Below are 21190 nucleotides of genomic sequence, written 5' to 3' on the forward strand. Positions count from 1 at the left end.
ACAGGTTAACTCTGAAGGTCTCTCTCCCTCTACTTTGTTATGGCTTTCCCAGAATTTATGAGAAAGACCTGGCAATTAAATCCCAAGACTGCTGGCTTCTCTGTTTAAAGAGTGGGATGAGATAAGACTGCACTTTTCCTTTGCCCTCTTCCCTCCTCTCTGCTGTCTTTCAGTAGTTCCAGGGTGATTTAAGGTATGTATTCTCTAGTCGCCTTAAAATTCCTCCTCCTCTCCCCCTTTCCTTTCCCTTCCTCTCCTGCAGTCTTCGGAATTTGCTCTCCAGCATTCTGGGTTGGGGGAAGATAAAGGTTTGCTATTTACAATCTGGCTACAGGTGGCCAAACTGTTGGGTCTTATTTTAATTTTCTTCTCTCAGTTTCCCTATTCCTCCTGCCTTGGAATTTTCCTACCTTCTTACTGTCCTATAACTGTTCAGTACAATCTAAACATTATCTTTACTAGCACAACTCTGAAATTTTAAAGTTTGTTTTAAATACACTGAACAAAACCCTGCCCCTATACAGCCAGTGGTACCTAACTTCCCTTTATTGCTTCCAGTTTATTTGTATCCCTGGAAAAGATATTTCAAGTATTATCATGGTTGAAATGGTTGAATACAAACGCACACGCGCGCGCACACACACACACACACACACAATTTTGGGGGGTAACAAAAGTGTTCATTTCCTTTTCTTTCCACTGAGCACCTCCAAACAATGTGATTTTCCTTTTAAGTCTTCCACGCTTCAGAAAAAAATGTTATTTTCACTTATGCTGTGATTAGTACTGGAAAGTGTCTTGCTCACAGATAACACAGATACCAACTCTTATGCACAGCTTGAAACTATATATTTTACCCTTGACTGCCTCAGTTCAGAGTCTTTGATTTGTCACTGACTGTGGCAAGTCACTTAAACTCTTTCATTTCCTCCTCTGTCAAATCAGGATCCTAATGGTACTTTACTAAGAGGGCGGTTGTGAGGCTGAAGTGAGTTAGGGCATGTAAAGTGTTCGGAACAGTGCTGGGCGTGGTAAAAGGGCTGGTTCTAGGAATAACTCATTGTCTTTGTTCAAAAATCACTGGAGCAATTTACATATTTGAATAATGGTCTCCCCCTTACCCAGTTAGTTCCGCACACAGGACCTAAGAGATGTCAGAACTTGGCCCGTCGCTTCTGTGGGAGGCAGGTACCCCGCAGGCTTCAGGACTTCCTTTGTTGGCTTCAAAGGCAGCCGTGACCAGCGCTTCCAGCTCAGCTCTTGCGGATGCTCCACCCCAGAGTCTGCTTTCTGAATCAGAGGAGCCTACGCAGTTATTTAAGGTGGACTAGCCAGGTAATGGGCCATAACGTCTTGGCCCCTTAGCCCTTCCTTGAGCAGTCACTGTGATTGACAGTGGGCAGACAGGTGCAAGAAACTAGAAGTCACTACATGCAGCCAGAACATGTCCACTCAACCCGAACGTCTTTTGAGGAATAGTCTCAGACTGCCCCCTGAGACGACTTACTGTTTACAAGACAGCACTCGTTATACACTTTCTATTAAATATATGAAGAAAGAATCATTAGGAATGGGGACAAAGACTGCAAATCTGATTAAGACTGCTTTACAAAATACATCCTGACCCCCTTTGCTGCTAGAAAGGGATAAAATATATACAAATCCTGTAAATAACATGTTTATTTTTTTGTAGAAAGCCATAACAGAAAATGATTAGTCTATAACTATGTAAGAACATTTACATCCATACAATCAACAACTTCAAAAATTCATATTTTAAAAATAGTTTGAGTGTTAATTACAGGAGAGCCCTGATGGGATCATTTGTGAGCGGTTCACCTTGCAGCAGTGCTCTTTAGACGTAAGCATTTTTATCAAACTGTTTGGAGGGGGTTGTGGTTTTGATATCTCCTTCTCCACCATGGTACTTTGTCCGAGAAGACATGACAGACGTGGCCCCATTGTATGCGTATCCCATTCTGAAAGGCAAAACACAGTTCGGTAGATTCTGTTTTACACGTGGGGCAAACAAAAATGGGAAGAATCCATTCTCCCCCTACTTCTGTCATAGCTAAGTCCAAGTCCCCCTGATTACTTTCAGTTAGCCTTCTTCCCAAGAAATGTTTCAAAGTCAGTTCTGAACTGCTGGTGTGATAATCTCTGCAGAAGAAACTCCTGGCTTTTTCATTTGTTCAGTGATTATCCTTTAAAACCATTATTTAAAACTTCTCTTCCGGGAAGCTAGGAGACCACAGTGACCTTCATCAGCAATTTCTATGTGAAAGTTATGATGAGGCCAAAGTGAAGAATGCCCCATAGTCAGACCCATGGTTCTACTTCCAGAACTAGCTTTGAGATGTAAGAATGATGAGCTTAAAAAAACAAACTATAATTAGCTATATTCTATTCAATATAATATTTACTATGTTTAATATATTTACAATATATTCCTAACCTTTCCCAATTCTGGGTTTTTGAAGTTTCTAAGAAGCATGAACTATCTATAACGTCTCACACATAGTGATTTAGAACAGTATAGTACTTTTTAAAAGGTCATTTTGTTTTTTTTTCATACCTGGGTGTTTTGTTGCTGTCAGATATTGAAAAGCAAAATATGACGCCACCAATTATGCAGAGTGTGGCTCCTGACCATCCAATAAACAGAGCGGCTCCTAATTCATACCTGTGAGGAAGTATTACACAAGTATTACGGCTTCTTATTAAGGGGGTCGGAGGGTGTTAAACAGTAACACTACTAGCTAGCATTTACTGAATGCTAATTATAATTTTTGCTATTAGAGTTTTTACAGGAAGTAATAACACCTTGAATCCATATAATGCTTCAAACTTTTCTCTAAGTGTTTTTATAGACATCACTTGATTATATATCCCCAGAGAAATAAATAAAGAATAAGAGTATACCCAAATCTCAGGGACTGTGTTTCTCATGTTTGTCTATCCCATTCTTGAAGAATAGTGGTGGTTTTTTTTAATAAAGAAGTGGTTCTCAAACTTTTTGGCCCATAGTCTGCCATTGCAAGGGGAAAAATGATGTTGCCATTCCCTACCTAAGGGTGCTTTTCATTGTAAAGTGAAGTCACAGTAGGAAGGTCTGATGATACAGAATCCACAGAGGAACTAAGAAAGGAAAGTAAGAAGTGAGGGTAAGAAAGACATGCCAAGGTTAACTCCCTCCCCAGCCCAACCCCCTGAGCCAGGTGCAGAGCCAGGGCCAGAGTGTGGTATCAAGGTCACACCATGATGTTGACAGCAGCTGGCCTGGGCCTGTCCTGAATTTGTCTCATCTCTTTCTATGCGCCGTGTCCCCACCCAGGCTGGGCAGGTCTTCTGGGTGGTTTGAGTCACAGCAGTGGTGGGCAGTGGAACAGCCTGGCCTTGGCCACCACCTGGCGCAAGTAGGAAGCAACACCTACAAAATGAAGGACTTATGGTCCACTTGCCTATTTTCAGATGTGACTACAGAGGCAATTTCATGGCCTGTGTTTGCAATTGGGAGGGAGACATGTGCACAATTCATGCTGCCCTGGGGTCCCTCCTTTCCTCATCTTGTGTTGCCTTTCCTTGGAAATCAAGGTGATAGTGGAAGCAAGGCATAGTTGTAAGCACCGCATCCTGCCCTGGAGCCTGATTAGGCTCTGGGAACCTAGAAACTTCGACTGGTAGCATCAGAGGCAATGGCAGAAACAGAAGGTTGGAGGTAAGTAGAGAAAAACATCTCAGTCTGCACAAAATAAACAGTCCAAAAGAGGACTGAAGAGAGACGCGCATAGGTAAGAAGCGAGCTGGCCAGATCAAGAGTGTTGAATTGGCAGTTTTATCAATGATACCTTCATTAAATATGTTATACATCTACAAGGGATGTCCTGGAATTCCCACATCAGCCCTGCTTTTAAGATGTTTTAACAAGATTATGCAAATAAAACAAGCACAGTGCCAAGCTGTAAGGTCAAAATATCATTTGAGCCCTGGCCGGTTTGGCTTAGTGGATAGAGCATTGGCCTGCGGACTGAAGAGTCCCAAGTTCGATACCGGTCAAGGGCACATGCCCGGGTTGCAGGCTCGATCCCCAGTGGGGAGCATGCAGGAGGCAGCCGATCAGTGATTCTCTCTCATCATTGATGTTTCTATCTCTCTCTCCCTCTTCCTTCCTCTCTTAAATCAATGAAATCAATAAAAATATATTTTAAAAAAAACAAACACACACACACACAAATATCATTTGACCTTAAAACATCTAAAAGTCCTATAGTAAGCTGGCATCATATCCATCCATTCTCTTCCTCTTACTGCAGAGACAACTAGATGAATAGCATACTGAAAATTTCTATTTGAAGGGCACTGTTATAAGATTACAATTTAATGATACTTTCCACTTTTCTCTATCTCCCCCCCCCCCCACACACACACACACCAGATTTTACGCTGTTTTCTCTCCTGAAACTATGTGTTAGTATAACTTAGTGTAAATAACTCTGGAAGAAACAGTCTGAGATTTTCTGACAGTGGCCAGGTACCATGGTTGATTAAAAATAAGTCTAATTGACCACCAGAGCTCGGTGCTATGGATTCAAAAGAACATGTAAACGTGTGCAGTGTTGTGACAAATCAGAGGATACATTACCCAGGCAGCTCAAATGTCAGCAATTGTCTTTATATTTATTTAAGCATCTTGAAACTTTCTGAAGGGATTTAAGAATCAAGAGTTTGGCTTATACTAAAAATTGGTTCACTTATTTCTTTTTAAAATATATGTTAATTTTCTTAAGGTCATGGAATATAGACTCCAATACAAGGAAAATATCATTTTCATTTGAATTCCTTGTGATTTTTGTTGGAGACAAACACTTAATGAGTGGTAGTACCATTTTAGGGTTGAAGTTTTTAAGAGACTCCATGTCTATACCAATAATTTTTAACAATTCGGATGTGAGGGCTTTTGTGACTTGGTGCTTTCTCTTTCGGAGGCTTTTTTTCCTTTATTCTGTTAAAAGACATGTTTAGCAGACTTACTCACAGTTACTTGAATTCATACCAATCAGTGTGCATGATCTGGCAAAAATGGACTTCCATTATTGAAAGTCGGGACTGAGGAGAGCAATCTGCTATCCACTCAGATTTGCCATGAGGACACATCCTTGACACTGATTGGGAAACTGTCTCTGCTTGGAACTCTTTCTTCATTTTGGTAATACTAAGAAGCTGACTTCAACACCTTAGAAGACTATCCAAATTGCAGGTCTGTCTTTTGTTAACAATACCCTCCTGGCCCTAGACTAGCTTTCCCTCTCATTGTGTGGTCTTCTTATTGAGCTGTTACAATCAAGGAAGTGCCTTCATTATTCTAAAAGGCTAAAAATCTGCTTAACCCCAGAGGGCTCTATCATCAGCAGGTTGAAGACAGAACCTCGTTTGATAGATCAGAACGTTGTTTTTGGAGCCTCTCTCAGATATTCTGCTCAGTTGGTAGGACTAATCCAAAGCTGCCTATAGGACTTCAATTCATGTATGTAATTGAATGCAAATTTAGTAAATGAGTAGAAGGGGAAATTGTACTTGAATTCAGAGACATTAAAACACAGATTATGCACTTAAAATTTTCCCCAAAAAGAACCGTAAAGATCAAAGGCATTGAAATAGCCTCTAAACCAGTGGTTCTCAAACCTTTCTAATGCCGCAACCCTTTAATACAGTTCCTCATGTTGTGGTGACCCCCAACCATAAAATTATTTTTGTTGCTACTTCATAACTGTAATTTTGCTACTGTTAATGAATCGTAATGTAAATATCTGTGTTTTCTGATGGTCTTAGGCGACCCTGCTAGCGGTTGAGAACCATTGCTGTAGAGCCTAAGACCATCAGAAAACACAGATATTTACATTACAATTCATAACAGTAGCAAAATTACAGTCATGAAGTAGCAACAAAAATAATTTTATGGTTGGGGGTCACCACAACATGAGGAACTGTATTAAAGGGTCGCAGCATTAGAGAGGTTGAGAACCACTGCTTTAAACTATTGGATGAAGTTATTCCCATCCGCCAGGTTGTGCTCACATCTCTCATTCCACGTTGAGAGAAACAGAACTAGAACCACTTTGATGGCCTTAATTCTGATGCCTTTCATACTTTAATTCCTATTTCAGCCTGTAACCTTCACAGCAATCCTGAGGGAATGGACTGAGGAACACCTGTTATTTATCTTCACCTCCTATGTTTGCCTTCCTTGCACCCAAACCCCTGCTACCACCTGATCTGCCATCCATGGGGAGCTGGGGAGCTGGGGAGCATACCCTGGTCGCCACCACAGAAACTACAGGCTAAACATCGTGCTAATTCATGTGTTTCGTGGTAGATGAAAGAGACATAGCTCCTTTCTCAAGGACCTCACAGTCTGGCAGGAATAGTCAAACATTAAGCAAACAATTATAGTAAAGTGTGATGAAATGTAACAATAGAATCAGAAGAGCATTTATTTTTTCAAAATAAACATTACCAGTACTCCCAAATCCATATAGATGTGGTTCAAGTAAATGTCCATGGTGACAAAAGTTACTATTAATGTCAGCTCATGGTACTGGAACTTTTTTGTGTGCCAAGATTTTTTTACACATATTACCAAATTTGACCTCCATTGCAATTCTGAGAGATGGGTTTTATAAATGAGGAAACTGAAGCTCAGGGAGATTAAATTACTTGACCCATATCTCAGCTAAGTAAATGGTGGACAGAACCAGGATTTAAAACCCATAACTGTGATCCAAACCCTGAGCTCTTAGCCATCACTCCTTCCTTTTATGCACACCTCAGCTAAGTAAAAGACTTCATTAATATAAAAAATGCGATCAGTGCACTGGTTTCAGTTGTCATTTCAGAAGCCGTGTGTGTTCTCTCTCCCTGGCTCATTATGTTCTCAGTGGCTCAGAGCTTGGGGGTATGGAATTTTTCTAAATTCCCTCAGGCTATCTTTTCACCCAGCACAAGAAAAGGTGAGAGCAGTAATTAAAATCAGGACATGTTGGACTTGAAAAAGAGAAAATCAGCTCCTCTAAAAGCAAAACAAAAACTGTTTGGTGAATGAAAATAACCACATCCTTTTAAGATCCCAAAGAAGTGAAGTGACCTTGCCGAAAGTCACGGAACTAGGAGCCAGGTCTTTTGACCATCAGGATAGTGGTGTTTCCCCCCCAAAACACATTGTTCTACTCCTCATTTTAACCAAGAGTGGCAGGAGCCAGCCTTTTGGCTCTCTGAGCAGCACCATGGCCGTGGGCAAGAACAAGCAAGCGGCTTACGAAAGGCGGCAAAAAGGGAGCCAAGAAGAAAGTGATTGATCCGTTTTCTAAGAAAGATTGGTATGATGTGAAAGCACCAGCTCTGGTCAATATAAGAAATGTTGGGAAAACACTAGTCATGAGAACTCAAGGAACCAAAATTGCATCTGATGTTCTCCAGGGTCGTGTTTTTGAAGTGAGCCTAACTGATCTATAGAATGATGAAGTTGCGTTTAGAAAATTCAAGCTAATTACTGAGGATGTTCAGGGCAAAACTGCCTAATTTCCATGACGTGGATCTTACCCATGACAAAATGTGCTCCATGGTCAAGAAGTGGCAGGCCATGATTGAAGCTCATGTCAATGTCAAGACTACCGATGGTTATTTGTTTTGTCTATTCTGTGTTGGTTTTACTAAAAAGAGCAACAATCGGATTCGGAAGACCTCTTAGGCTCAGCATTAGCAGGTCCACCAAATCCGGAAGAAGATGATGGAAATCATGACCCGAGAGGTGCAGACAAATGATTTGAAAGAAGTGGTCAAGAAATTGATTCCAGACAGCATTGGAAAAGACATAGAAAAGGCTTGCCAATCTATTTATCTGCTCCATGATGCCTTTGTTAGAGAAATCAAAATGCGGAAGAAGCCCAAGTTTGAATTGGGAAAATTCATGGGGCTTCCTGGTGAAGGTAGCAGTTCTGGAAAAGCTACTGGGGATGAGACAGGTGCTAAAGTTGAATGAGCTGATGAGTATGAGCCTCCAGTCCAAAAATCTGTTTAGAATTCAGACATTTAATGGTGACAAATAAAAAATCCTATTTGTGAAAAAAATAAATAAAAGAATGGCAGGAGCCAAAATAAATATTCCAATTACCTTAAAACAACTAAATACATATAAAAATATTTGAAGTTTAGAAAGTACACTTATATATTATCAATATTAACATTTTAAAATTGAATTCCATTGGTTTGCCTTTTATTTTTTTTAAATCCTCACCTGAGGATAAGTTTTTATTGATTTTAAAGATAGATGAAGGGAGAGGGAAAGAGAGAGAAACATAGATCGGTTGCCTCCTGTACGCGCCCAAAATGGGGATTGAACCCACAACCTAGGTATGTGCCCTGACCAGGAATCTAACCTGCAACCTTTTGTTGTAAGGGACAATGCTCCAACCAACTGAGCCACACAGGCCAAGGCAGTTTGCCTTCTTTTAAAGATTACCATCTAAAATAAACTTTACTCAGAAGCTTATAAAATCCAAGATCTATATAATTGCATGGATGGATTTTATCCTATATAATAAAAGGCCAGGGACCATAAGCTTAACGACTAGAATGACTGCTCGACCAGTTGCCATGAGGTGCATTGACCACCTCTTGGCCCCTACCCTCCCCCAACTCTTTCACCCCCTCCCACCCCCACTCACAGAAACCACAGGGAACCACGGGGAACCACAGAGAAGCAGATGGGTGGTGGTGGGGCAAGACTGGGGACTGGAGAGTGGGCAGAACGGCTGACCTCTTGGTCCCTCCCGCCAGCCTGCAGGCTCCGATGGATCAGCGATGGTGAACGGGGGAACTGGGGTGGGTGGCAGGGGGACCAGGCTGGCTGTCAGGCTGTTGGGATCCCCAGCTCATCCCTGGCTGCTCGGGGGCTCAGGCCGGCGGGAAAGCGGGCACCGGCGACTTCACCTCCATGTGCATGCACCGAGCTGGCCATTGATGGAACGCTCTGCCCGCTCGGGACCACTCATGCAGGCACCGCCACCAGAAGCTGCTGGGCGCACCTGTGACCTACCCACCCCGGTGGCGGAAGCGGCGTTCAACCTGGGGACTGGCGAACGGGCAGAAGATGGCCCTGATCGCAGGCTAGGTCTAGGGATCCTACCTGCACGATTTCGTGCACTGGGCCTCTAGTATTAAATAAGTACCCTAACGGCATTATTTACAAACAAACATTTCCCCCAAATACTCTTCATTCTAGAAGCAGGGTGTTTAGTGCCTTTTTTTTCTCCCTGAGACTGTCGCAGTCTAGTCTCACTTATGCAATTCACATCATTTAACAGTTATCTCATGCCGCCTGAATGATGCCCCAAGATTTCCCACTTAAGTCTCCACATGAGACGACTAAAAAGTGGCAGGTGCCTCCCCAATGGTGACTAAAGTAGAATGGGATAATTTAAATAATGTCTACTTATATATGGAAACTTCATGGAGTATTATCAAATTTAGGAAACCCCAAATAAAGACTGATTTTTTTGGGGGGGAGGGGTGCCAATTCTAAATTGCTTTTCAGTGGCTAGTTTATGGTAGACATGCATGCATTATCTTTCCATGTATTATCATTAGGGTAGTTCAGAATTCTACACATTCTATATATTAATACAGGTACACTGTAACACTTGTTGATCACATACCATGTGCTGCTGTGGTGGGTGTTTTATATTTCCTTTCATCCTTAACCTTCACAAGCAGGAGGTGCTATCTCTGTCAGCCAGCCAGGGTCTGAGCAGAGGTCTGACTCTAACACCTGCCTCTCAATCTCTCTGCCTCCTTCTCTCTTGTAAAGTGCTCAGTAGGTATCTTTACAGGAGTTCAGATTTTTGCCAATTATTCATGGGAACTTCATAACCCATCCACAGTATAACAATATGATATTAGCCAAAGAACATCTCATGTCCCCAAAATTACATAGTTCAAAAACAAATCAGTTGTTTAGCAATATCCATGCCATTGGTCTCCATTCATGTGTGTAATTGGGAGTTTACTGAGCCTGCATTTTCAGTGAGAAATGATATGCCGGGTTATAATACTCCAAGTAGGCACAATAACATGTTTACACACAAACGTTGAAGTCTGGGTAAACTGACTGCAGAGGGGGCTGTGCTTCAAGATTACAAATTCTGAAGACAACCAACACTGTCCCGAGACACTTTAGGGCAAGACCAGCACTGGCGAGCACAGGTCAAGAATCTGTGGAGACAGGTGTGCACATCTGTTTGTGTTGAGAGAAAAATACACAGATGGACTTGGAGCAAAAAAAAAAAAAAATTTGGATCAATTAAAAGCATATCTGCATTTTGCTCAGAATCCTCAGCAGCCTACCCGAAAACATTTCAGAACCAAACCAGGTGTTGGGGAAGATGTATGCAGAGTGGGTTCTTATTAGAAGGGCTTCAAGACTTTCCATTTCAATTTGTTGTGTATCTCTAACTCAATGCTATGAATGAGGTGATGAGAAATAAAGAGAAGAAATTATACAAGCCTTGTTTCTTTACAACGGTTTCATGCTAGACCCCTTTCAAGCCTACCTTCTAGTTTAGAGCCAAGTATCTTACAACAATTATCCTTTCTACTAGGTCTCCAACATTTCAATCTACAGTTCTCAATGGCTAGCCTTAATATACTGTATAAGGTAATAAAATGGTGCATTAATGTACTCTGCTTAAGGGCCAGTACCCTTTAAAATAATAGCTAACATTTACTGAGTGCTTATTATGTGCTAGGCACACTTCTAAAGAGCTGAAATGCGCTACCTTGTCTAATTCTCACAATAACCTCAGAGTACCTACTACCCATTTTACAGACGAGGAACACAGACCACAGAAAGGACAAGTAACTTCTTCAAGATGCACAACTAATAAGTGGCAGAGCTGGGGTTTACTCCCAAGTAGCCTGGATCTGGGGTCCTTACTCCTTTTTTTAAAAAATAATTGTTAAAGCTTTTAATAAATTTACATACACAAGTATGTACAGGTCAAGTTTCACAAATTCAACATGCATGTGCCGCAGGAATCAATACGCTAGAGCCGCACTGTGCCCCCTTCCAGTCACGGCTCCTCTCTCGGACTTCTAACAGCTCAGGTTAGTTTTGCCTGTCCTTGTAGTTAAATAAGTGGAACCATGTTATGTGTACTCTTTTGAGTCTGGCTTCTTTCATTCATTACTCATTTTGAGATTTATCCAAATGGTTGTAGATGGTTTATTCTCATGTCTTTTAGTGTCCCACTGTGTGAATATATAACAATTTGTTCACTCACTCTACTGCTGAGAGGCATGTGGGTAGTTGACATTTTAGGCTATTACAAAAAGTGCTGCTATGAACACTGCACGTGTATTTTTATAAAAATATGGATGCATTTCTGTTGGGTATATTCCTAGGAATGTAATTCTTGGGTCACATGTCCAGATTTCGTAGATGCTGCCACACAGGTTTTCAATGTGATTGTACCATTTACATTCTCACCAGCAGTGAATGAGAGTTCTGGTTGTTCTATGTCCTTACCAACATATTTTCTACCTCAATAATTTTCAAACATGCCTTCAAACAGAAGTTTTTAATTCAACATTTCTTGAGAGCCTGCTATGTGTCAGGTGCTCTTCTAAGTGGTGGGACATGTGGGTCCTCACTCTTAAACAGTACATTATGCTGCCTCCTCTCCTCACTCACTTAACCAAAATCGCCTCAAGCATGCTCACGTCTTTCTACTCCAAGAGAGATGCAGACAGACAGACAGACAGTCACACAGCACTGCTGCTTGACCATCCTTGCTGTAAATGTCATGGAGCATGGACTGGCTGCAAGAGACTCCAACAATCAGCAAGGCGTGATCTCTGCTTTGAGATGTTCCTGGTCTGGTTTGGGAGATGCACCAATAAGCAAGTGCTAATCTCCCAGGAGGATTATGATAGAAGCATGAGGTGCAACATCAGCAGCCAGGAGGCCCCTCACCCAGAATGCAAGTCCTGCAGGAGAAGCAGGGGTTAGCCAGGACGTGAGGAGGAGAGGGAAAGGGCTGGAGGGCTGGGGGTGGTAACAAGCTGAGTGACCAGAAAGCATGCATACTGGCATGGATGGGGACTTCATTAATGGTCAGTAAGAACAAAACACAGATGTCTAACCCTTGGTTTTCAAGTCATGCTGGCATAACAAAAGCATCAAATAAATTGGTCTGAAGTGGCCTGGCTACCACCAAACACAGTCACAGAACAACACCTTACTATTTAACAGTTGCATTTTTTGTTCATGTGGCATTTCTACGGAATCCCTTATCCAAGAACCTATGGGCTGTTTACTGATATTAACCCATTCTCCAAATAACCTCATGAATGGAGTAAGCCTGAATAAACAAAACCTCCATAATTCATCAAATTATAAAAAGGACAGAAGAAAGAAGTTCAATGTCTTGGCAAGGTCACCTAGTGAGATCGATATTCATTTCAACTTCACCAAGGAAAATGTTTAAAACCATTCTATAAATGGTTTTAAAAACTCTGAAAATAGGAAACCCTGCAGGTAAGACCCAAACATGAAAAATATCACAGCCAAAACATTAATGATAATTCTCATATACTAAAGAAGAATAACTCTAAGATTGTGATCACCTGTTTGATCAATTAGGGCAACTGGTTCAGTGCTTTAACTTTGCATGCTTTGAAAACAAGTTCCTTTATGTCAATCACATCTTACTTGGAACAGTTTATTTAAGAAAAAAAAGCAAGACATTCAGGAAGTTAGTGGTTTGGATGACAATACAAAGGTGGAAATAATGTAATTAAATTTTAACACCCTGGTAAGGTGAATCACTAAGGGGTGTCTGTTACCATAGGCTTGCAGGAGAGTAGATTGCGGGGGGCGGGGGTGTGTGTTTGGGGGATTATGTAGGTTTTGTTATAATAAAAAGAAGGAATTTAGTTTGAAACAGCCCAAAGGGAAGAACTGAGAAATAGTTTTTAAGGATTTGCAGGAGCCCATCCAGGAATCATAAAAGATAATTGTAACTTGAATGAAAACAAGGAAGCAAAACCAAAGGAGAAAAATGGGGAAATGGCAGAATACAACCAGAATCAGATGACATTCTTTAGATCGAAATCCTGTCAAATGATTGCAGCCTGGAAGAAAAGTCTTCCTGATAAGTGGTGGGAAGGGAAGGGTTTCAGAAATAAATAGCCACTGAACATAAGCGTGATAGTGTTTGCCATGCTCCTGCCACAATCTTTAGTCCAACTATACCCTAGAAGCCACTCTTCTTTTTTTTTTCTCAACAAAGTGCCTACTGAGTTCTTTGCATATAGTAGGATTGTAGTGGAAACTATTTTTTAAATATATTTTTATTGATTTCATTTATTTCAGAGAGGAAGGAAGAGGGAGAGAGAGATAGAAACATCAATGATGAAAGAGAATCATTGATCGGCTGCCTCCTGCATGCCCCCCACTGGGGATCGAGCCTGCAACCCGAGCATGTGCCCTTGACCGGTATCGAACTTGGGACCCTTCAGTCCGCAGGCCAACGCTCTATCCACCAAGCCAAACCGGCCAGGGCATGTAGTGGGAACTTTTTGATGACCTTAGCTATGTTTTCCTAATTTAGGCAACCAAGATGGGCCTTATATAAGTATGTGCTGGAAATCTACAAAGAAGATTCAGTCCATTTAATACAGAATTCTTAAGAAAAACAACAGCAGCAGAAGCAAGCCAATAACAAAACCAGGTTCTGAGGCCTGAACCATTTTCCAGTGCATTTTAGGGTTTAGGTATGGGAGAGCAAGTACATGCTCACTAGAAATTTAAACTAGGGCATGAGCAGAGCAGCTCTCACTGCCCTTCCTAAGCACCTACCAGTGATGGGCAACCTTTTGAGCTTGGTGTGTCAAACTTCGCCAAAAAACTGAGCATAACTCGGGTAGTGTGTCACTTTGAGGAAAAAACATTATTTCACGATATTCATAGTTTAAATAACATAAATGTATAATTGTTATATATAATTGTATTTAATAAACCAAAAACTAAATATTTAGTGCTGACACGCGTGTCAGAGGTTCGCCATCACTGACTAGACACTCACCTGCCTTCTAGGCCTGAAGGGATAGATGTTAATTGGCAGTAGCTGGCGTTAGGAAGAGTAATATGTGCTAAGGATGGTAGGAGGAGAGTTGAGTGTGCCTTCTATGTCCATCCTCTCAGAGGCTTCCTCTGTCTGCTGGGACAACAGAAACCTTTCCTGCTAATTATGAAAAGACTAGCTCTACAGATAAGAGTTTCACTTACCAGGCACGGTGCTAGGCGAGTAAGATAGAGGTGAAATATATGTTTTCTGACTTCAAGGAACTTACTCTCGTGCAGGTCAGTGAAGGCACTGAAGAAAGTCAGAACCTCCAAATTTCAGCTCACCTGGGCTTGGCCCTGCCTTTAGCCTTGATTCCCTGACATATTCTAAGTTCACGTACAAACTAAATCAGAGGCACACATCACTAAATTCTAGCAAATGCCAGCTAAGGAGTGTATCCCCCTAGAATAAGCCAAATGAAAATCTTGCTTCAAAGATCATATTTTAAGACATGAAATGCGTTTATTCTATGTTGAGAGACAATTTGCAGCTTATCGATCTTCTCAATTTTCATATCCTCTATGAGAGGTGTTGGTAAAGGGAAAACAGATGAAGTCAAGTTAGTAGACTTGGTTTGCACAGAAGTGAGGTTTTTTTAAAAAGTCTGTAAATTTCTCTAGATGTCACATCATTTTTATGTCTCTACTAGAGACCCAGTGCATGAAAATTCGTGCACTCAGGGGGGTCCCTCAGCCTGGCCTGCGCCCTCTCGCAGTTTGGGAGCCCTCAGGGATGTCCGACTGATGGCTTAAGCGCTGCTGAGGAGGCAGGATAGGCTCCCGCCACTACCGCTGCACTGGCAGCCGTCAGCCCGGCTTGGGGCTGAGCAGCGCTTCCCCTGTGGAAGTGCACTGACCACCAGGGGGCAGCTCCTGCATTGAGCATCTGCCCCCTGATGGTCAGTGTGTGTCATAGCGACTGGTCATTTGGGTCAATTTGCATATTAACCTTTCATTACGTAGGATTCTATCATTGTAGGTGGTTAGAATCTGATCATATTTACAACTTTCAGGCCTTGACAACTCCTTGATCTAAGGGATTTTATGTAAGTTATAGAAGGCGTTTCTTTGTGCATGATGAGTGAGAAAAATAGTCCCTATCGCAAAGAGCTAACATCATTTCAATAAGCAGGATTTAAAAAAAAGTCTATATTTTCTATAAGTCCTTGATATGGATGGCCTGTTACTTACAAATACTACCAATCTGTAAGTCCTGCTGTTTTACATAATCCCTAGCTCTTGTGTTTTTAATTACATGAAAGTAAATTGGCAAATTGTAGGTGTTCTATTTTAAGTCACTGCAGAAGAGCTTAATAAAGACATCTATAAAGATAAGCCACATCTTAAATACAACATGTAATTTAAAAAGCAATCTATAATAATAAAAGCATAATATGCTAATTTTACCGGAAGTCCTTCCAGACGAAGCCGGGGCTGTGAGGGAAGCCAGTGCCAGCAGCCGGGGGAAGGCAGGCCTACTCTTGCACAAATTTCATGCATCAAGCCTCTAGTCTTAATAATAATAGCCAATACAATACAGTAATAGCTAACACAGGGGTTTGCTCATTTCTAATCAGTTCTGAACATATATAAAGGGCATCCCAAAAAAATGCATACACAGTTTAACAGCTGATAGCTCAGTTTTGAAACTGAAATGTACTTTGATAAACACTGCCTTTATAATTATTCCAAGTGTGAGAATACATTTTTTGGGACACCCTATAAGCAACCTCTCTTAACTCTCAGAGCAACTGTATGTGAGGGGTACTAGCATTAGCCTAATTTTGCAGACAAGAATGCAGACGCAGAGGGCGTGAGTAGGCATAGATGGAAAGAGAAATGCTGGGAGGCTGAGTGGGAACAGGATAGTTCAATGTAGCACCAAGAATGTGGAAAAGAAGAAAACCTTTCAGAATCCATAATTAGTGAACTGAGTTTCACTAAAATCTGAAAGGAGAATAAGAAATTCTAATGTACTAAACTGAATAAGGTGACTGAGCATAGAGCAGCACATACTAAAACCACACAAAGAACACATGTAAGTTACGGTGCATACATGAATTAGCTGTGACCTTTGAGGAAAGGTTAAAACTATTTTTAAGTTTCTGATATCCTTGATAATTGTCAGGGAAATAAAAACAATGATGTTTAGGAAAGATAATCCAGAAAAGTCAGCAATGTCTTTAATACAATAAACCAAGAGAAATACAGTTTTGCTCTATATTTATGATACTAAACCCTGAAATAAAAATGTATCATTGAAATGAAAAATAACATTTCGTTTAAATATCATTAAAATGTTTCCGATCTTCAGGAGTCATCTCAGTTTTCATCTCAATGCTCAATGTTTGGTGTCATGTACATCTGTGCAAATACCATTATTGAAAATTTATAACTGAATACATTTTTCTAAAATAGGCAGAAGAGTAAAAATTACACTAAAACAGTTGTTTTTGTTTCCCATTTAATAAAATTTCAGAATAAAAACCATTTTTAAATGTACAAAAGAAACTCCCTTAATGAAAAATATATGTAGCATACTGTAACAAAAATGATAAAGTAGTCCAATATTATAAATCATGCATTTTAGAGCAAGCATTCCAGAGTTTGGCCGCCTGGTTTGAGTCGTAGTTCTATCAGCCTTCTAGTTTAGTCCAAGTTCCGGTGGACACATTACTTGAACTCTTTCCTCAATTTAAAAAAAAAAAAAGGGGAGTACCAAGAAAACCTACTTCATAAAGCTGTTGTAAGAATAAAATAAAAAATACCTGCAATGCTCTGCCTGCTACATGGGAGGGACTCAATGTGTTAGCTGTTATTTTCATTACATGTCATTATGTAAGCATTTCATTATATAAGCATTTACTATTTATGCATAAACTATACTAAAGAGAGAACTAGAAACTCAATTTTTCTGAAGATTTCTAAATCCACTGGAAAAAAGTAATGTACACCTGACCAGCCATTTTAGTGATTACTTTCTTAAAATTTCTATAACATTTTATCTAAAGACTGAAAGAGAATCATCAGCCTGGTGGACAGCATACCCACATGGCTCTCCACAGAGTTATGTGGGTATACTCTCATGAAAGACAAAACATCTGAAATGTTATTATTTCTAATTTGGTGCCCATGGGGTTTTCCCAATGCAAAGAAATAAGCCCAAGGAAACTATAAAAAGCAACAGCCCATAGTTAAAACAACAACAAGCAAACTGATCTGTAAATGCCAAAGCATTCACCTGCAACTGAGACCAGTCACATCTGAGTGTCTGTGCCACGCCCAGAGCATTTAAAAAAAAAAAAATGCTTGCATCAAGTACAGTGTTTTTTTTTTTTTGTTTGTTTGTTTTTACATATAAAAGTTTATTAGGTGGAGCATGTTAAGGCCATAGTTAACAGAGCAAATTTAAAAGGCTAACAAAGAATAAAAAATAATATTTCATATAAATATCATTAGAATGTTTCTAATCTTCAGAAGCACAGTTTCCTTTCAGTTTTAATCTCAATGTTTGAGATGTAAACTGGCCTAGAGCTTAGCATCTGGCAAATACCGTTCTGGATGGACAAAATCAAGGCAAGCTTTCAATTTCCTGTTCTCACCCTTCATCATTCTTTCCTCCCCAATTACACTTCTATTCCACTTTCCCTCCATTTAGCTTCAATTTTATGGTGTCCAGTGGATGAAGTTTAGATTTCTAAATCCGACACCTTAAGCTATTTAGAAACAAGACAACATGTAACACTCATGTAGTAATTAAAGGCATCATTTGCCAACGTAGCACCTAAAATGTTTACTCTTGAATGATGTCATCAAATACCATCTAGCCCTTATATCTCACTTTCTTTTCATAAGCCATGGAGGAAATTTCCATACCTTAACTTAGAATATGATTTTATGTACATTTCCTATGAGCTAGAAACATAAAGACCGAGGTGAGTACTTACTTTTGATCAATAAAAAGAGGATCAAAGAATTCCGTTGTGATTTTGTTTGCATACAGGGAACAACCGGTCATTGAGCATAACCCTAAAATGTATCAGAGGAAAAGGACCGTGGTTAGTGAGTGCTATTTCATTAACATGGTGAAAGTACCTTGTTTGGGTGAAAGTTACTATTTACCTGACAGTATGAATACAACCCCAGCCAAACAAGCAATTTTAGCTTTGGCTTTCTCTGAGCCTCCGACTTTGGTACACTTCATTCCAAACAGGGCAATTATGGAACCAAAAAAGCCCAGGCTGACAGCGGCAATCATAAGTCCTCTACATGCCTGGATATAACCTGCAATTAGAGTAGGTCATTTACATGTTAACATAAAACAGGTGGCTGTCCGGGAGAAATCCTCATTCTACATTGTCCTCCTGAACGATTGTTCTGTTTTCCCCAAAACAAAAAAGCAAATAAATAACCGTAATTGTTAAAACACGGGGTAAGACAAGCAAGAAAGGAAAACAAGTTAGCTTACATGGAGTGCCTGTTCTATGCCACACACTTTTAAGTTCAGTTTATGCATAATCTTCAGGTTAGCTCTCTGGGTGCTATTATTCACATATGAGGAAACTGAGGCAAGCCAAGTTTCTATGATATGCCAGAGATAATTAGTAAGAGGCAGAAATGGACTTTATGCCGATATGACTATAAAATCCAGGTGATGCTGCCTTCCACTGTGCAAAACATCACCTGCCACTCTCTCGAGCCTCTTACTCCTTTGTACATTGGAACTTTTAAACAGATGTCTGAGTGGTTCAGACATTATAAAATTTATCATTGGGCAGCAAAACCTCCCAAAGGATGAAATCTTCCAATATCAGTGAAAGCTTGTAAATGAGAACAACTAAAATATAATCATGAGCCACGAGGAGCCTAAATTAAGAATTATTTTCATGGCATTGTATTATTTTTCAGGGCACATATGATAAAACGTGGTTTAAAAAAGCACTGTCTATTTACAGCAAGAATAGCTTATAATTAGTAAATTAACTGATTACATATAAATGGATGCTTTCAAAGCAATCCTAAAAGCTTGTTCTCTTGGTTTGTTTGATCATTCTTCCTACAACATTTATTTCCTTAGTCACATATTTTTATTTGCACAGTCATGGTTATGATAAACTTCAGCCTGCCTTTCATCCAGACACTAAGAAATGCTAAATTAACAGGATTTAGACTAATAAGCTTGTCCACATATGGACATTTTCATTTCAGCATGAAAAAAATGCCATATTTCAGTCTGAAACCGTGATGGCCCATACTAGGTGTAAGTACATATTTGTTAAGCAAATGAACATACATGTACTTTAGGTTTACATTTGGAATTAAACTTGTTAATCTGAAAAACCTTGTTAATGCCAAGAGACTGAAAGTTACTCATTGTGTGTCCTCAGACAAAAGCTATAATGAACAATATTTCTAAGACTATGAGAATTATAAACTCAGAAAATAATGCTGGCACGTGGCCTCCCGTCCATGTTTCTTTGGGAAAGAATGAAATTTTAAGTTTTAATCCTATTCCTATGATCCATTTTAAAGAGTTCACAGAAGATGTTCTATTTAATTGAACAAATTTAGGCCCCCATATATTCAGACTGCAATGACAATCATCTTCTATTTTGTAGCATGAACTACTTCCAAACAAAATCATTTCACTGATGGTGAGACCATCAAAAACAGCAACAGGAACATTTTTAGCAAAACGGGATAATGGAGGCTTGTTTTGGTAGCAATGATCATGCTGCAGGGCTCTCTGGGGGACTGCTGCCCAGTACTGACCTAGCTCTATTTTAAACTTCAATCCTCAAGTCCTTCTACCAGAACCCAGGGAGCAGGTAGAAAGAAGCCCAGAGAGAGAGAAGCCTGTTAGTTCCTTGCAAGGTTAAAGAGAGTCTACCAGAACCGCAACTGCCTCATCACTTATCACCAGGGCTACTGGGACAGTGTGTGGGTTCTTTATAGCTTTGTTTTAATCTATGGTTTTGAGGTGTTTTAGCTGACTCTTGACTGAAATCACTAAACGGACAAAACAGCGTGTGTATGATGTAACCTCAATAATATATGTGTAAAAAAACAACTATCCTACAAAACTTTACCATGAACCTTAATTTGCATTTACTTTAATAACCTTACAGGCTTTATGAATAGAAAATGCAGGAGCCTGGCAAAAGGTTAAGTCCTACAGTCCGGCCATGTAGACTACAAAATGCATTTTCCCAGATGGTGAACAGTGGTTAGAATCCCATGCTGATAAATTCAGTTCTTAATATGACTGGGAAAACAATAGCAGCCTTTAAACTTTATTTAACCACTACTCATACCCTTTTGTTCTGAGTTTCTCACTCAGGTCTCCCATCTCAACCCTTGGCACATGTTTGGGAGTAGAGATGGGAAAGCAGGGTTCTGATGTGGTCAGGTCCTTCCTCAGTACCACTCAAAACCCTGATGTGAGGGCAAGGCACCTCTCTCTGGAGGGAAAACAGTACCAATAAGTAAATTGCTATTTTGTCGCATGCACAAAAAAGGCACTTCATCAGCACAATCATTGGCTAGATTTTCTAAAACGGGGAGCAAAGAGCAGGGATTGGGGTTCCTTAGGGATAGCTCCCCTGCCAGCTGTAAATGCAGTTCAGTTGTTGGTAAGCCTGAGCTTTGTGAATTAGGGGCTACCAGTCCTTAAAACACCCACAGACTCAGGCCTTAGGTGACGGCCAACAAACTCAGAATTTATCTTTTGCAAGGCAGACCTCTACAACCTTGCTTTCAACAGTTCCTCGGGGCAAAACTTAGAAGTAAAACCATCAAGTGAAGTGGTGGTAAAAACTAGTCAAGGAGGCCATTATTTTTGACAGGTCTAATTTACTGACACCGTTAATAGCTAATTAACACATTAAGGTGCTGAAGCATGAACATATTTACTTAGAAGTTCTCTGAAGTATAATTTATAGTTAATTCTCTTGTAAGAAATGGCAAACATTCCCACTAACAAAAATAGGTGGCATATACTAAAAAAACAAC

The 21190-nt window shown here is 40.2% G+C and overlaps 1 protein-coding gene and 1 pseudogene across 7 annotated transcripts in view; one reads left to right on the forward strand and one right to left on the reverse strand.

The window, feature by feature from the left end:
* Window positions 1–1855: 1855 nt before the first annotated feature.
* CLDN10 (claudin 10) overlaps window positions 1856–21190 on the reverse strand; it is a gene marked incomplete at both ends in the record, with an annotated part of 111535 nt that continues 92200 nt past the window's right edge. For 3 of the 6 annotated variants that reach the window (XM_079778540.1, XM_079778539.1, XM_079778538.1), the window contains 4 exons: window positions 1856–1979; window positions 2576–2683; window positions 18127–18208; window positions 18302–18463. In XM_079778540.1, coding sequence (XP_079634666.1) covers window positions 1856–1979; window positions 2576–2683; window positions 18127–18208; window positions 18302–18463 — 476 coding nt within the window. The remainder of the gene's footprint in view (window positions 1980–2575; window positions 2684–18126; window positions 18209–18301; window positions 18464–21190) is intronic. The other 3 variants (XM_079778543.1, XM_079778542.1, XM_079778541.1) reach the window with 1 other exon arrangement.
* Window positions 7281–8074, forward strand: LOC307103969 (small ribosomal subunit protein eS1-like; annotated as a pseudogene). The gene has a single exon. The product of its transcript is annotated as a small ribosomal subunit protein eS1-like (transcript).

Source organism: Cnephaeus nilssonii, assembly GCF_951640355.1.
Source record: "Cnephaeus nilssonii genome assembly, chromosome: 8".
NCBI lineage: Eukaryota > Metazoa > Chordata > Mammalia > Chiroptera > Vespertilionidae > Cnephaeus > Cnephaeus nilssonii.